The sequence below is a fragment of the Larus michahellis genome, chromosome 4 (genome assembly GCF_964199755.1).
Source record: "Larus michahellis chromosome 4, bLarMic1.1, whole genome shotgun sequence".
Classification (NCBI taxonomy): domain Eukaryota; kingdom Metazoa; phylum Chordata; class Aves; order Charadriiformes; family Laridae; genus Larus; species Larus michahellis.
Genome location: NC_133899.1, coordinates 92014685 through 92031761, shown reverse-complemented (window position 1 = coordinate 92031761; position 17077 = coordinate 92014685). Strand labels below are relative to the sequence as shown.

Below are 17077 nucleotides of genomic sequence, written 5' to 3'. Positions count from 1 at the left end.
ACTCATTTTCCCCTGCTTTGAGATGGCAAAATAAAGGCTGCCATCCTTGCAGTCCATCTCTTCTGTTTCTTTTTATTACTGGTCTGGTCACCAGCTGCCTGGGTACATAGTGATCCCCCATCGCCCAGGTCACTCAGGTGTTTGAAAGTATGTTACAACCAAATCATGGTGGTGATGTAAGGAGTTTTAATATATTTTCTCTGTTTTTTGACGATCTCTAGTCACCTAGGATGCTCAGAATGAATTGCGGCCAGATCAGAAGATTGAGTGAAAGAGCATCTCTTATCTCCCCTCGGATTTTCGGTGAGCCTCAATAGCTTAGGGAGCTGGGTCACAGCTAGATCGTGACAATAAGGAGAAATGGAGACGGGAGCAGTGGAGGTAAAAGAGCCAGAACACTAAGAAGAAGAAATGCTGTTGGAAGAGGTCTGGCTTTACCCAGTTCATTGTCTTCCAGCAAAGATTGACTCTTTGTTAATGCCACCGGTTGCAGCAGGATGCTCAGCAGTGTGTAAGGGCAGCTGGGTTTCCCTTGCGGTCTTTATCACAAAGACATCCTTCTTGCCTCTCCGAGACCCGCTGAGACCCTGCGTATGGCAACGGCAGGAGAACCAACCACTGCGGACAACTGGCAGCTTGTAGCCAGACACGGAAACCTCCACTGCTTGGGAGGGCGATGATTCAAGTAGCCTCCACAATGTCATATCTCAGGCTGAATTGTCTACTGAGGGGAAAAGAAACAGAGCCACAGATTTTATATCAGAAGAAGCTTTGTAAGTAATTCCAAGGACTGTTGTGTAATTTTGCCGGGGAGAATCCGTTAACGAGGTGTGAACATCCCTTATAGCTTCTGGTCCTGCTGAAATCAGAGGAGGCATATGAGGGGAACAAGACCGCAGTTTATCAAGCTCAGTGATGCGTTTTGGCTACTGTTCAGACCCCTTAAAACAGGTTTCCGAAGGTTTTACTTGTGTAGGAAGTTAGACTTTTTTTTTTTTTTTATGTGGTATATGAGTAAAAGAAAACTGACCAGTGACTCCCTGTATTCATGATGAAAAATCAGCTAAAATTTAGGATAACTGTTCTTTTGTGCAATAGATAATCAGAAAAAAATAGAAATCGAAATAATTACTGCACCGTTCCGAATGTGATGGTTACATTTAAAAAGACGCTAAACATAATTTATTAATGTCTTTTCTGTTTATGTTTGTGAGATGGTCAGCAGTCAACATACAAAGTAACTTCATTTTTGCTGAGATCAGGAGAGAGCCTTGTCTTTCATGGACGACGGTGCAAATGTGCAGAAGCAGGGGTGCCGCACTCAATGCAGTAGCTGCAGCATTGCTAAAGGGAAGGGAATAAAAGGTGTTCGATCCAGTGTTTTGCAGGCATAGAATTCCAAGCTAGAAAGATGGGAGGTGGCAATCGGGTGATGTTCAGAGCAAGAAGGGATGCAGTCTGGTGGGTCTTCGTTTCTATGGTTACCTTCAACCGGAATTGCTGTAACTAGGTCAGATCGGAAGGTGTGAGTGAAAACAAAGAAATTGGGAATCCGTAATGAGGGTTCAGAGAGAAGACTGTTGCTGCTGGGGAAAGCAAGAAGGGAGCTGGATGCGGAGAGAGGCATTTTAATGTACATTTGAAATGTATACGTATGATGTATGAAGTCCCGCACAGAGGGATCTGTGTTTTAGCATCATTCGCTCTTCTAGCATTATTCAGCACCCTATTGTATGAAGAATCAGCCGCAGACCGCCATCAAGCAGACAGATAATGTGATATACCTGCCGTGACACCATTCCTCCCACTGGCTGCACGTCCTGGCAGAAGCTGTAGAGATGGAAGAGCGCAAGGATTTTGCTGGAAAGGGGAAACAAACCCAAGGGGAGGGAAGATGAGGCATCCTCAGTCCAGAAATGAGGAGAAACAGGTTGTAAAAGTGATCTGAAAAGAAGCAGCTTGGGTGCGGATTGCACTGCAGAGCCTACGCGCCGTTCCTCCATTGATGTCTTGGGTCCTTGGCCTTTTCTGCTTGCTCCAAACCCTAAATCTGGTTCATGATATAATTTTCCAGGCTGTGTCTTTATCTGGCATATAACATGGACCACCACGCCTCTGTCCTTTCCATCCAGGACCAGCCGCTTGGTGTGTTGGTCCCTTTCCCACGTTTCTTACCTCCCCAGCGCAGGACGTTTTGCTGGGCGTTTACTGGTGCTGAGCTCTGTGATGTTGGATTCAAACTTGAAAAGGGCAGATTTAGCTTAGATATTGGGAAGAAATTCTTGGCTGTGAGGGTGGTGAGCCCCTGGCCCAGGTTGCCCAGAGAAGCTGTGGCTGCCCCATCCCTGGAGGGGTTCAAGGCCAGGTTGGACGGGGCTTGGAGCAACCTGGGCTGGTGGGAGGTGTCCCTGCCCAGGGCAGGGGGTTGGAACTGGATGGGCTTTAAGGTCCCTTCCAACCCAAACTGTTCTGTGATTCCATGTCCTCATCAGCCTGCCCCCTCTTTCCTACCTTCCGGCGCCCCAACTGCTGCCCCCAGTTTGATACCATCAGCAAATCTATATAAAGGTGCGTTTATCCCATTCCCCTGGTTGGAAGGTGAGGCATTTAAATAGTCCTGGCACCAGTGTCGATGCTTTGAGGAATGCATCTTGTAACCAGCTACTTTTTGAGGGAGACAAGATGATGAGGTCTATAGGGAGCCCTCAAATATGCCCGAAATAATTCCATCCTGTGCCTATGGCTGCACCAATGGGATGTCACGGCCTGTAACTTATCACGTCCGGAGATGCCAGGCAGCTGCCTGTTGCGGGGGCCCCGATTTTCCTCCTTTTCAGTGATTTCCATCACCAAACCGCAGCCCAGCCGCATCCCCGGGGGACGCCGCATCCCCGGGAGCGCGGCGGCCCCTCTGCCATCGCCTCCGGCCCCGCCGGGGGGGGGCGGGCGCAAGGCGAGCGGGGCCCAATGGGCGTGGGGGAATCGAGGGGAGGCGTGGCTTGGGGGCACCGGGAGCCAATGGGAGGGCGGGGTTTCGAGAGGGAGGGTGGGGAAGGAGCGCAAAGGGTCCGGCGCCGGGGGCCGAGCGGGGCCGAACCGGGCCGAGCGGAGCCGAACGGAGCCGAACCGAGCCGAGCGGAGCCGAACCGAGCCCAGTCATGGAGGACCCCGAGCCGGGTCGGCCGCTGCGGCGCTTCACCTGGGAGGAGATCCGGGAGCGGAGCGGGCGGGGGTCGCCGCCGCAGGAGCGCTGGCTGGTGATCGAGAGGAAGGTGTACGACATCAGCCACTTCTGCCGCCGGCACCCGGGGGGGTCCCGGGTCATCAGCCACTACGCCGGGCAGGACGCCACGGTGAGCGGCGGCGGGGGGGTGTCGGTCTCCGGCGGTGGGAGGGGGATGCTCGGGGCAGGGACAGGCCTGTGTTCCCCCCGCACCGGTGCTGCAGGCAGCGCCAGGGGTCCCGGGGGACTGGTTTTCCGAGGTAATATTTCTGAAGGAGTAGCTAAAACGTGTGGAAATAGGGTGTCCGCAGCGGGGCGTAAATCTGGGGGGAAAACCAACGATTTTTGCACGCTTGCAGTAAGTAGGAGTGCTCCTGTTTTTATACATGTGTAGCCACAGAACAGAACTGAACAGAAACTCCGAGGTATTGGTAGCGACACCGGTTGCGCGCAGATACACTTATTGTGAATAAGCACGAATAAGTATATGTAAGTATATATAAGCACGTGAATGAGTGCATTCAGCCTCCTCTAACTTTAAAAACCCAGCACGGTGTTTCCAAGCGATGGCACTAGTGCAGAACGTCGCTGAAAGACGCGTTTCAGTCTCCAAAGAAATATAATCATTCATGTCTGAATGCAAATGGCGATCGCGAAGCGGAGCAAGTGATGTTTGAATTGGCAGCAGGGCGTGGGGTGATTTTGGCAGTGTACTTCCTTCCTTTATCTGCTTATGCCTTTCACAAAAGAAAATGCATTTCTCCAAATATAGGTGTTTAGTCCCGAGGGCGCGTGTGGGGTGTTGAAGCTACCTGTAGGGTGGGCCAAGTTTCGTTGCAGTCTTGTCCCTGAGCAGAAAGGGTGGAAATTGGGATCTAGCGCTTTCCTTCACTTCCTCATATGCATGTAATGCAAAGCTGACAACAATAAGTGAATTTGCTCATACTTCACGAGGTCAGGGTGCGCACATGTGCATTTCTGAAGCCCTGCCGGCGTTGCGTGGTCAGAAGGGGGTCGGTCGCAGCGGCCGGCACATGGGGCTGAACACAGTTCGATGGTCGGATAACTGCATTATTCAGGCATTATCACCCGCGTCGCTGCTGGCTGCGACCGAACTGCTGACCGCTCAGGAACCCGAGCCAAGTAAATTCCAACTTTTCTAATAGTTTTGTCCTGTAAATGGGAAGAATCAGGCTCCGCAAAAACAGGGGGGGAAAAAAAAAAAAAAGAGTAAAGAACACTTTTAGTGCGGTGAATGCCACTGGAGTGCTCTGATTTCTAGGAGGTGAAATCAGCGGTCCCTTAACCTCCATTTAGGATTGCACTGCCTCCATGGAAAGGATTGGTCTAAACCTGTGGTACCATCCTCCTCTGATCTGCCCACATACTCCTCCCCATGTTTTTCCCCCTCTTCCAATGAGAAAATGCAAACGTACCCTCCCCTCTCCTCTTTCCCTCCTTTATTCCCGTAAGGCTGAGCAGGGAGGATGCTCCCTCTGAAGTACAATGGCCCCGAGCTGGCAACATCAGCTGTTTTTTTTTTTTAACCCCTTTCTTGACTAGAGATCTTTTAAAAGGGCAATTTATTTTAAAAGCGTGCAACGATGTGCTAGTAATGGTAGCGCTGAACAGTGCGTAGTGCGGGAGGCTTCCACGCTGACGCACAGCGGGCAAATACTGTCTCAGACAAGGACAGGCATCCTTAGGCTGAGGGAGATCGTAAAGTATGTGTTAATTGGGACACCCGGGAGAGAAATATGCAAAAGGAGGTATATGGGAGATCTCCAGTAGGAAGTAGATGTCAAACTGCCATGTGTGCTCAGGGGCTTTGTAATCTAAATATAGTGATAGAATCTATAGTGATACCAATCATGAGTGATTTTTTTTCACCTGGCTGCCTGGTTTCCATGGAGATAGACATTACATTTAAATGAGAAAAGTAGCCGATTTCCCTACCAGGGATCTTTTGAAAGGTAAGGAGGGAAAAAAAGGCCTTTTCCGGGGGCTCTTCGGAAACATAGAGGGGAACCAGATAGGGAACAGGAGGCAGGGAGCAAGAAAACAAAGCTACTCTAGGAAGATGTAGCTTTGGGGGTTGCCAAGGAAGCACATTTGGAACAACCTGGGGCGTTTGAGAGGTTGGTGTGGGTCACCAGAAGCTGCCGTCCCCTCTGTGTGTCCTCCTTCTCCCATTATTTTTCCCACTTCGGCTAGTTAACATCTCTCCCTTCTCCCTAGTCAGGCTTTAATTTTAGGATATGGGGGCTGAGGAAAAATAAGGTGGAAGCTAAAGACAAAAGAGAGACAGAGTCGTTGAGGTGATGTATCTTGAGGTTCAACAGGATATGAAATTTTCAGATACAGAAGTAAGACGGGAGTGAGCCCATGTTTCTTGGTGACCTGTACTTAACAGCATCAAGACAGAAAACGATACAGAAAATTCAGCTTCAAATGGCCATTTACGGTGTGAAAAAAGCAGTGAGATTTGTGACAGTAAAATCTGGTTCAGCCAGCTCCATTAGTTGGGTTGACTTGACTTGACTCAGCTTTCTGTGGAGTCCAGGAAATATGAAATCATGAAATATATTTATTTTGCTGCCACCTGAACAATCGTTTTTCTTCAGCCTGTTCTTGTATCATCTGTATTTCAGGATCCTTTCATAGCATTTCATCTCGACAAGACGCTCGTAAGAAAGTACATGAGCCCACTCTTGATTGGGGAACTGGCACCAGATCAGCCCAGCTTTGAGCCCAGCAAGAATGTAAGTATCTTAAAAACTTGATATTTGGGTTGAAATAGTGCTGTTTAAGGTCTCTTACTGGCAGCCAGAAGTCCCTGTACATAAAGTTATAGGATCTTCTGAAATCACTGTGTCGGTTTGAAGCTTCCCCTTGACTTCATGTCGTTATTCGTAGTCTTAGTGAAGATTTGTCTCCAGGAGACCCTCAGTTTTTCCCTATTGCCACAGTAGCTCCTTGAGAGAGGGGGAACTGAGCTCCTCTTTGCGTTCCTGAGGCATTTTCAGACCAGCAGATACTCTCGGATCTCCCCACAGAAAAAGCTGGTAGAAGATTTCCGTGAGCTCCGTGCAACCGTCGAGAAGATGGGGCTTCTCAACCCCAACCGCATCTTTTTCATCCTGTATCTCTGCCACATCTTGCTGTTGGATGTTGCAGCCTGGCTCACCATCTGGTATTTTGGAGCATCCACGGTGCCTTTCCTCTTCTCCGCAGTGCTTCTGGGCACTGTCCAGGTAAGCAGCTGGGCAAAAAGAAGCCCCAGAAACACCAACATCCAGTCCTTTGAGACTTAGGTGCTCATTGCCCTAAGCACAGGAGAAATCTTATCTTTGTGGACTTCCCAAAATTCTGTTTCTCCCTGGATTCCACGGAAGGGGCAAAATTACAGCGTCACAACGCGCTTCTTTGGTAGAGCAGGTTTTGCCTTGCTTTTTCCTTCCCGTAGCCTGTCAAAGCTCTCCTTATTCCCAGCCTTCTTCGTACGATGAAAGCCATGCTACGCTTCTCGGGTCCCTTGTGCCAGAAGTCCAGGGCACTGTGCGGGGGCCAAGCCGCCGTGTTCCCATGGGAACTTCCAGCGAGTTAGAGGAGGGGGCAGAGCAGCTCTCAAAGCCCCAGCTATTCCTCCTGTGGCCAGATGATCCCCTTGGAATTACAAGTACTCGGAGGAGGCAGCAGCAAGCTGCTCCTTAAAGGAGACTTTGTTGCCTATTTCAGTGCAGTTTTGTAAGAGAAGAAATGCTGTTTCTCAGCTCCGTGACTTCTCTTTTTTCATTATTTTTTTTTTTTTATTTTTCTTCCTTCCTCATGAAAACGACTGTCTGGGGCTAGAAGTCATTAGGCAAAGTCTGGACTGCGCTGCTTTGTAGTGAAAGAGAAGTGTTTGGATTGGGTCTCAGTAGGAAATGCTCTCGCTGTCCAGGGGTATGTTGCGAGGAGCGTGGGAGTGGGAGAAGAGAAAGCCCTTGTCAGAGGCAGAGCCTCCTGACTCCTCTTTTTCCCCCAGCAGCACTGTTGTGGTTTTGTGTTTTTTAATTCCAGGCACAGGCTGGCTGGCTCCAGCACGATTTTGGACACCTTTCTGTCTTTAGCAAGTCCAAATGGAACCACTGGGTGCACAAGTTCGTGATCGGCCATCTGAAGGTGGGCATTCAGCGCTGAGAGGGACTGCCAGAGCCTTGCCCGTGATGCTCTGCAGTCAAAACCAGTCTCAGTGTAAGAAGAGAGCAAATGCAAGGAGCTACTGGGGAGGGAGGACTGCGGGCAGAAGGTGCAACTTCGTTACGGCACTCTCTTCTCGCCCTCTTCCTGCAGGGAGCACCAGCCAGCTGGTGGAACCACCTCCACTTCCAACACCACGCTAAACCCAACTGCTTCCGAAAGGACCCTGACGTTAACATGCATCCCTTATTTTTCGCTTTGGGAAAAACGCTCTCTGTAGAGGTGAGACCTGGTGGAGGCTGGGAGGTCGCAGCATTACCATTCAAATTTGGAAAGCTGCAGAGGGCTCGGAGACTGGTGACCAGTTGGGTTGGTCAGTGAGTTGTCTCCGTAATCCAGGAATTTAGAGAAGGCGCAGCTTGGCATTAGGGGCCTTTGAAAGCAAGAAGGAAAAAGATCCTGGTGCGTCACTAGCTTCCATATACTAAACATTGCAGCAGGTGTTTTAATGTTTTTTTGCCCAAATACAATCTTGCTGTGGGTTGAAATTTTCCAAATTTATTCTGAAGGTTTAAAACAACCCACCAAAGCTGCTTCTGTAGGATGGGAAGTACCTCCGGAAAATGCTTTGGGTTCTTGCTGTTTTATATAGTGCTGCTTTGCCTCCCAGTAGTCCCTAATATTCCTTAGTAGCACTTCAATACTTCTGAGATTTTTGTGTTCTTAAAATTTCAACAGAAGTTATTTTTGCTATGTTTTAAAATAAGAATGAGATATTTATCACAAGCTCATATTTCTCTGATGAGAGACTTGCAGCTGTATGAGGCTAAGATTGCAAGTAGTTCTCCTTACCAAGATCAGCTTTGACTAATTTTAGCGTTTTGGGAAATGAAGCAGCGGTTGGCAAGCAAGGACTAACTGGAACGTTTACAATTACTGATCAAAGAAGGTATTTCAGCGGTCTCAGTCTGACGGTGGGTGTCAGACCGCGTCCCATCTGGAGTCCAGACCTATTTCTGGTACAACTCCGAAGTTAATTGAACCGGCTTTAGCATTTGCCGGTCCTTTAGAAAAATAGTTATGTAAATTCATAGTGTCAGCTGGCTTAAATGCTCTGATTTGCATTGAAGTTAAGGGAGGGCTGCTATTTGGAATTGGTTTGGACATGTACCGGGATATAATGGAGTTCCTCAAGGAAGTCGGTGACGTGATCTGTTATGCCTATGCAGTGAACGCTGAAAAATTAGCAGTCTCAGAGGGAGGATAATCTATTCACCCTTGTTCCTGGGGACACGGTTTAATGTCTAGATGCTCATTTCTCTGCTTTGGAGATTAATTGCAAGTAGGCGGGGAGTTCTACACACCTTTATTAATAATACCGTAGGTTTTCCTTTTTTTTTTCTGAAGCTGTATTGGCAGCAAACTGTTGCTCTCAGTGCCTCGTGTGGTTTTCGTTTTAAGTGGTGTTATGCGACGGTGCCCTCTGCAGGGAAAGAGCTTCCAGCGCACGTTGCTGTTGGTGGCGCGAGGCACTACCCAGCCTTTCGTGCATCCAAGGCAGGACGAAACCTTAGCTTAGCAGTCATAGGTGGAAGTTCCAGGGAAAGATGAAGCCAATGGCATGGTGGAAGCTGGCATGGCTTGATACGACATCTCTTCCAAAGGTTAGGAAGTATCCAAGTAGGCATTTCTTCGAGAGCATAGGTAGGAGTGTATGCACAGATGTCTTTAGCTGTCTTCACGGCCTGAGGACTTTGCTTATTTTAACAGCTCGGTGCGCAAAAGAAGAAATTCATGCCTTATAACCACCAGCACAAGTACTTCTTCATCAGTGAGTAACCCTACCCTTTCGCAGTTCTATGGACGGCGTTCGCTCAACCCCTTCCTTTTCCAGTCCACTTTGCTGGGATAAAAGGGCACAGCTAATGTCTCTGCAATCTATTTCTCCACTCCAGTCGGTCCCCCAGCTCTGGTGCCTCTTTACTTCCAGTGGTACATATTCTACTTTGTGATACAGCGGAAACAGTGGGTGGTAAGTCAGCTCCGAGGTGCCAGTGGTGACTTCTCCTTGTTTTACGGATACGTTTCAGCGCAAGAAATTACTGGGAGGAACTCTGGGCTGTGTGTCTCAGTGCAAGGGGTGTGTGGGTATACGAGCTGGGAAACAGTGTCTCTGATGTTCTGCGTTAGTCCAGGGTGTGCGAGTGTCTGGAAGTATTCCTTCTTCTGCAGAGTTGGTGTTCGTGCAGCACTTGTCCTTCAGGTAGCATGAGAGTCTAGTTGAAGGTAGAAGTGGTCATTCTGGCCACTCTTTGTTCTCCCAAGCCAATACAATAAAAACCTACGGGCACGGAAAAAGAGGGAAAGTAGCAGAAATCGAGGGAGGCTGGAGGAGGATTCAGTGCACCCCCGTTTTGCAAAATGATGTATTAAAAATCAAATAGCTTTCAGGTAGCCTAAAACGGAGTCCTCACAGCTCAGTGTGAAGTGGAATAGGGGATGCGTAGTAGAATTTCAGAGTTCTTTGTCAGGGGATCGAGGAATAGCGTGGCTTTTAGAGACTTTAGAAAAAATGCAAAAAAAATATGTCTGTTCTCTGAGACGCGGGGCTCAGAGACAAGGCGTCTTGCTGTTTTGTTCTTGGCGGGGAGGTGGGACAGTCAGGAGAAAAGGAACGTGAGGGGAATCAGTGATTGCAAAAGATGTGAAGAGGAACAAAAAAGATGAGAGGGAGGGAAACCAGAGCTCTTTATTCTTTCAATTAGCTAGGTTTTTGGTTTTCTCACTGCTTGCTTTCTCTTCGGATCTGGAGGAAAACGCGATGCTTTACAGCAGGTCCTGTCTAGTGTTTGCCCTGTGCTGGGCTCATAAGACCGGGGTAATTCCCGAGCGCAGGAACGGCTGGGGAGTGGCTGTGTGTCAGATGGCTTTGCGATGGGGCTGGGGAGGAAAAATCCATCAGTAGAAGATATTACGAGAGGTTTTAAAGGGAGTACCGCATAGAGTGGATGGTAAATTTAGAAGCCAGTAATTCTTCCTCTTAATGAAGTTTTATCTGTTCCGTATACTACAGGATCTGGCCTGGATGCTGAGCTTCTACATCCGATTCTTTCTCACCTACTTACCCTTACTGGGGGTGAAGGGTGTCCTGGGCCTTCATCTGTTGGTCAGGTATCATTCCACTTATAACTCCTCCATTTTCTTTACCCAGTTTACATCGATCCTTCGTGTCTTTTCTTCAGTCTCCTGGTTATCTTTCTCATGGGCTCCCTGTTCTTCTGTCTCCTTATGGCTTTCAGCAAGACCGCGGTTGTTGTCTGTCAGGCGTGTGTCTTTAGGGGGTGTGTGTAGGTCAGATCTGCTGATCAGACCTTTGAGGTTCATTTTTTTCAAGCAACGACTGGCTTGTATGTGTGCAAGTGTTTTGTACTGACTTGTTACCGCATCAGTGCGAGATCAGTAATGGTTTTGCGTGTGTTTATACGCACAGGTTTATAGAGAGTAACTGGTTTGTCTGGATTACACAAATGAATCACATCCCGATGCACATCGATTATGATAAGAATGAGGACTGGTTCTCTACCCAGGTAAGACCTTCTTTCCAGAGACCTGCGGCTTTGAAGGTGAGATGTTACAGGTCTGGGTGCATAATGCCCAAGAGGGCTGATCGCAGAAGCGATGGGAACCGAGAGAGGAAAACGTAAGCGGCTTGTCCTCACCGTGTGAAGTGAGTGATTAGTGCAAAGAAAGAAAGTGGAGAAATGGGGTGGGGGCTTCAAATGCTGAGCACAGATGCCTCAAGGAAAATAATTAGAGATGCTACAATGCTCTCCAGATAGAGAGCTTTCCGTGCATGCAGGATGAAGATCTCTCTTGTATGCTCTGCCTTATTTTAGTTCTGAAGTCATTACGCAGTTTTTTTAAGTGAGGGAGGTGAAATTCTTGGTTCTTATGGCTTATCTTACTGGGGAATTCAACTCTGTTCTCCTAAATTATGTCCCAAACAATCGTGTGCCAAAGCATGGCCATCTCGTGTTGACTGGAGATAGCTCTTGGAGTTGCTGTATTCAGCCGGAAGGCACGTGGTGATTAGGAACTTGTACGTGGTTAGCGTTGTGTTTGGCACACGGAAGAGAAGTGATATTCCTAAAACAACACTTAACATGTTACCGTTTTTTCTCTCAGCTCCAGGCAACCTGTAATGTTCATCAGTCCTTATTCAATGACTGGTTTAGTGGACATCTGAACTTCCAAATCGAGCACCAGTGAGTTGAAGATTGGTGTGGGGATGTGAGGGAATTTCAAGGAGTGTTAGTTACTCTGGGTCTGAAGAGCCTACAAGGTCCCTGTGTTTCTATCAGCTAATGCAAGAACAAAACATAATGTGGGTAAATTTTACGCTCTTTATAATGGGGATGGAATGGGAACTCCAAGTGACGGGTCAGAAAATTTTTGGGGTACCGGTGAGCACCAGCACCACTTCAGATATGAGTAGCATGGGGCAGGAGTGAGAATTACCAGCCTCCTGGTTAGTTCAGGTACCGACTGAATGGGCATGAGAGGGACCACCACGGAGCACTAATGGCACAGGCACAAGGGGAGGTTGAGGCACTCCCAGGTTTAGGCACAGAAGAGGGGCAGGAATTTTGTGGGGTGGTGATAGATGCCGTTGAATCACCATATTCTTTTCCCACAGCCTTTTTCCTACAATGCCAAGACACAACTACTGGAAGGTGGCCCCTTTGGTGAAGTCCCTGTGTGCCAAACACGGTATTGAGTACCAGTGCAAGCCGTTGCTCACTGCCTTTGCGGACATAGTGCAGTACGTATCAACCTGCTGCCTTCCCTAAGTGACAGGTTTTCCAATACTTCAGAGCGAACAAGCGAGGGACGTGGGAAGGGGAGGGACGGGACAGCCAGCCTGGATCGCAGAAGTTCTGTGAAGAGCTGCTGATAGTGTAGATGACTGTGAAAGGGATCGGAAAACTGTCCAGCCATGGCGCTGGTTTCAGTAGCAGCAGACAGGAGGTGTCAGTAGGAACAACCTGATGGAGAGCTCCTTTTCTTCAGCTCTGAAGAATCAGAGGTCAGTAGGATGCCAGGTCTGGCGCCTCCGTCTCCGAGTATGCTTCAGGGAAAGAGGTGTTTTCATAAAGATGAGTTTGAACTGTCATTCATTCTTTCTTTTTTCTTCCTTTCTTCCCCTCCTGGCCCCCCAAATATTTCTTATTCCATTGAACAGTCATGTGTCTCTCTTCTGCCACGCTTGCTCCTTTTGTTTTCATTCTAATTAAGCTGTTTGCTTTACCCTTCTGGTCTTTGTCTGATGTAGCCCCAGTGGTTTGGTGGTTCTTCATCTTTCCAAGGAGCTGTAGTCTACACTGCTTAGCCTCTGAAGATCCCTGAGCAACCTGATCTAGTTGAAGTTGTCCCTGCTCATGGCAGGAGGGTTGGACTGCATGGTCTTTCAAGGTCCCTTCCAACCCAAACCGCTCTATGATCTCCTTTGCTTACTATAGAGGAGAATTCTTCCCACAAGGTTCTGTTCCCTGGACTTTTTATTTCCTTACCTTGTTTCTAAGGAAATGTGGTTCTCTCTTGGCAGCTCTTTGAAAGATTCGGGGGAGCTCTGGCTTGACGCCTACCTACATAAATAAGAAGCAGCGGATCCTTACAGAGGAATTCCCCACCCTTGTTGCCTCCTGTGGTGATCACCATGAAGACACTGCGCAGAGGAGAGCGAGCTGGCTAAGCCAGAGATGGGGAGGTGGCGCCGCTTAATTCCATTGATGAATGTGATTAATATGATTTTTTTAAAAGATATGCTTCTTGATTCTTCTTGTGCTTCTTTCATTCCTCTTCTCTGGTGCTGGGTTACAGGGAAAAGCTGAATGGAGGAGGTTGTGTTCCACCAAGCTGGAGGCAGCTGGGGGACTGGGAACAGGCTCCTTTCTGTCTGCCGCTACTTCGTCGGCTGAGTATGTAGGAGGGAAGGCTCTTATCTAATGTAGGCTTTTGTGAGGTGGCTCTCGTGAATGTAGTAAGAAAGTTGAGACAGTATGAAATCGGAGAACAGGGGAGTTGTTAGTGAAATGTGGAAGCGATAAGGAATTGCGTAGGTACAGTGTTTTCAAAATACCTATATGTAGTTAACAATGGCAATAGAAGCGCCCAAACCAAGGGGCAGTGGGGAGCACGTGAGCACCCAAACCCATTTGTGTGCACGTGGGTGAGGCAGGGAAGGTGCAGGCAGCAGTTCTGTAGGAATAAGCGTGAGGGAAAAGATCTAATTAGAGCCCTAATTAAGGCAGAGAAACAGAAGAGTGGGGGGTATTCCTCAGGCATGTGGATGGGGGAGCTCGGCATGCCGTATGCTGTGGGAATGCTGCCCTCCGCGTCTCTTCTGTGGTGAAGCCTCTGGGTTATTTGCCTGTTGGTTACCTCCCATGGAGTCTCTGCAAGTGGTTTCCACGGTGCCCTACTTCTGGGTGTTACCAGACCCGTTACCGAAAGTCAGAAGGGACAGAAATACGGCACGTCCGTCCTGGGGATCCCTAGAAGGGTGACCAAGGAAGCAAAAGGTAATCTGTGGTCACCTGAAGCTTCACTCTTTTTGGACTGATTTATTAAGCGGAGAGAACTCATGACTTCTGGCCCGTGGAGCAGGAGGCGTTCCTGTCTGAGCTGCAGGCAAGTTTAAAGAAGTTGTGGAAGTGTTAGGGGCCGGGGTACTGCTTAAATGTATTGAGCTTTTCAATCGGCAGAAGTCAGGGGGCTGCATACCCCTGGGCAGACATCAGCCAAGACACCGCTGGTCTCTCTCTGTTGGATCACGTGCCTTGAAAACACCCCCACGAGGACACATCCTCTGTGATTTATTGGAATGGGAATTAGCCTTACTGCATTTCCTGGTGTCTGTTCATTTACTACCCCAACGTTACGGATGCCAAACGGAATATAGCATCTGGCGTAAGCACTAATGAAGATGGCTCCATCGCCCTGTTACCTCAGTGACAGGTGGCTTAGTCTCCAGAAGGGCTGGGTTGGTTTTGAGGAAGAGACGGTGCTTTTTCTCGTCGACATCCAAAAAGAGGGTGGCTTGTGGGGGAATGGAAGAAGTGCATCTTCCCAGGCCAAGGGTGGTGTTAAGCACAGAATGAAATTGTGATGGAAATAATAAAATAATCATTAAATCATCGATACCTATTGATAAAGACCATAAAGAAAACGGGCCTTAGTTGCTCTTCTGCCTTCTTTTTTCCTGCTTTGTTTCTTTCGCTCTTACTATTACAACTGTTGATGGAGGAAAGTCTAATAATAAAATTCCTTGTCTTACCAATTACTGCTGTCCTCAGAGTAAAATATGTCTGTGCAAGACTCTGCACTCTCTAAAACCGGAGCCTGAGCTGCTCTGGTTGCTGGATACTCGTGTTCTAGCCATGGAGATGCTATAAAAGTGCGGGTACTTCCAACGTGTTTTGAAGGAAGATAGCTACACTTCAGCTCAGTTCATGAAGCTTTGAAAGTACTCATCAGAGGGATTGTGGCCAACGAGGGAAGTAGAAGAAACACCACGTGTAGGTCAAGTGGGCCTAAAGTGTTCAGCAATGTTGAAGTGCTCAGTGTTGCCCAGTAAGTGGCTTTTTTTTTTTTTTTTTTGAATGCCCAGAGTCAGAACCTTCATCATCTGGAGGTTTAATTTTCAAAATTCAAATAAATTTGAGCTACCCCCTGGGTTAGGATGATCTAGGAGTTAACACTTTTTAAGAGAATAATGTGTCTAAGTTCCCCTTTAGTGCCTAAGACTTTGCGGACCCTTGTGTTTTCTCTGCCATAATAAAGAGGAAACATCCATGATACGATAAACCGATGGCCTGTCTAACCAGGAAAAATAACGTGTATGAACTGATTCACCGAAACGGGTCCCGAATCAAGCTAAGCAGATCTGCGCGTGCTGAGTTTGCTAGAGGTTCTCCAGGCGTATGACCGCTCGAGAGGAGAAACAAGCTGTATGATGCGTCTTCGGGTTCTGTGGTTACTCCGGGCTGTTCATAGTCTGCAGTGGCAGGTTACTCTGAGACTTCTAATACTGACATTTTACAATAATATTCAAATGCAAGTCCAAAACCCCTTTCAGGTTCTTGGAACGTGTGCTGAAATACACCTTTTTGGAACACCACCGGCCCCAAATTTGCCGTTTAGTGGAAGTCCTTTGGCTTCAGAGTTCACCCTTAGAACATGGAACCTGAATGTTGTGAAGTAGCCACAGGGTGGCAGTCAGGCATCAGAAGGGAAGGAGGACATCCGACCTCACTGGGAACTGAAGCCTGAGTGTTTAAAGGCTCTGGTCTCGCTATTATCCTACTTTTCTGTTCACTTAAGGGAAGTAAAAATTAAATTAATGCACATAAAAATTCATTCTCTCAGAAGATCCCTGCGGTGGATCAGATCATGAGGTAGGGGAGACTCGTTAATCTTCCGCTGTTGATAATCACTCAAAGCCAAGTGACCGCTAAGATGGTAGTTCTGCATTTTTGAGTGTTGCATTCACATATTCTGTACCTGCATGCTCTTTTTCTGACGTGGTTTTGGCTGGTTAGGCAATGAAGTGTTTAAATTGCATGGTATAAGAAGAGGTTTAATGAATAGGGTAATTGATAAAAAAAAGGGCACCGTAGCAAAGCTTATTGAGGGATGAAGAGAGAGCATCTACACCCAAGGTGAAGCCTGTTAGTCTGTTAGTCTTCAGCCTCTCCATGGGATTTGGATGTTGGGAGAGGGTGTAGTCCCCAAAGACGTTCAAAGGAGCACACATCCATCAGGCACTTGCGTGGGGTCTTAAAAACTGCAGTCTGAGGCTCATAAGGCTTTGAGGGTTATCCAGTTAAGTGGAGTAACGTTGGACAAAGAGGTGGCCGCAGCCCGGAATAAATAACTTTTGAAATCAGGGAGGAACGTTCTGTGATTTTTCAGCAATGGAGTAGCTGGAATTACAAAAACGTTAGGGTGATGTTAAAACAGTTAAGGTTGACGGGGCAACGGGAAGAGGAAAATGCTGAAGTTTTCCCCTTCCCAACGCCCACTCGTTTTAACTTGTTAATGATCTGGACTCGCAATCCTTACCCAACCTGTGTGCGCACTTGCTTCCATTATCCTGAATTCCTCAAGAGGCAAACTGTGGTCTTTGTAGAATTTTCTCCATCTTTAGAAAAGAAGGAGAAATCTAGACGATTGTAGATCCATAGAGGATAGATAATGGATGCAGACGAGCCGCTCGGAACCAGGATTATTTGTTGCCTCCCAAGATAGGTTCTTTTATGAGGAATATAAAGAGATTTCTTAACAGGTCAGGTGTAGAGGACTAATGTATTAACGCAACACGACTCATGGGTGGGGAAAGAAAGAGGATTACATGACACTGGAAGGGAGTTCATTGGCATGAATGCGGTTTCTGTGCGATTTATGTCTGCTACAGAGACTAATATTAAGTGTTCAGAAAATGGTGAGGATTTTCTACAAAGGAACTTTTGAAACGGCAATAAAAAATAATGTACCAGTGAGTGCTTATATGAAAGGCAGATTATGATGGTGTCCTTTAGGCAAAATAATTTGCTTCTGCAAGAAGTAGCAGTTTCGTAGAGTTGGAGGATCAAGTGATGCAATGCTTTTTCT

General features: G+C 47.7%; 1 protein-coding gene across 1 annotated transcript; it reads left to right on the top strand.

Annotated features, from left to right (window-relative positions):
• The first annotated feature begins 3030 nt into the window (after nt 1-3030).
• On the top strand, nt 3031-14747 carry LOC141742892 (acyl-CoA (8-3)-desaturase-like). Its single transcript, XM_074586418.1, has 12 exons — nt 3031-3353; nt 5875-5985; nt 6280-6477; nt 7286-7387; nt 7559-7687; nt 9176-9236; nt 9361-9437; nt 10479-10576; nt 10896-10992; nt 11591-11670; nt 12102-12227; nt 13011-14747. Exons 1-12 carry the CDS (start codon nt 3159-3161, stop codon nt 13060-13062), a joined length of 1326 nt encoding a protein of 441 aa, XP_074442519.1. The 5' UTR covers nt 3031-3158; the 3' UTR covers nt 13063-14747.
• Nucleotides 14748-17077: the final 2330 nt, after the last annotated feature.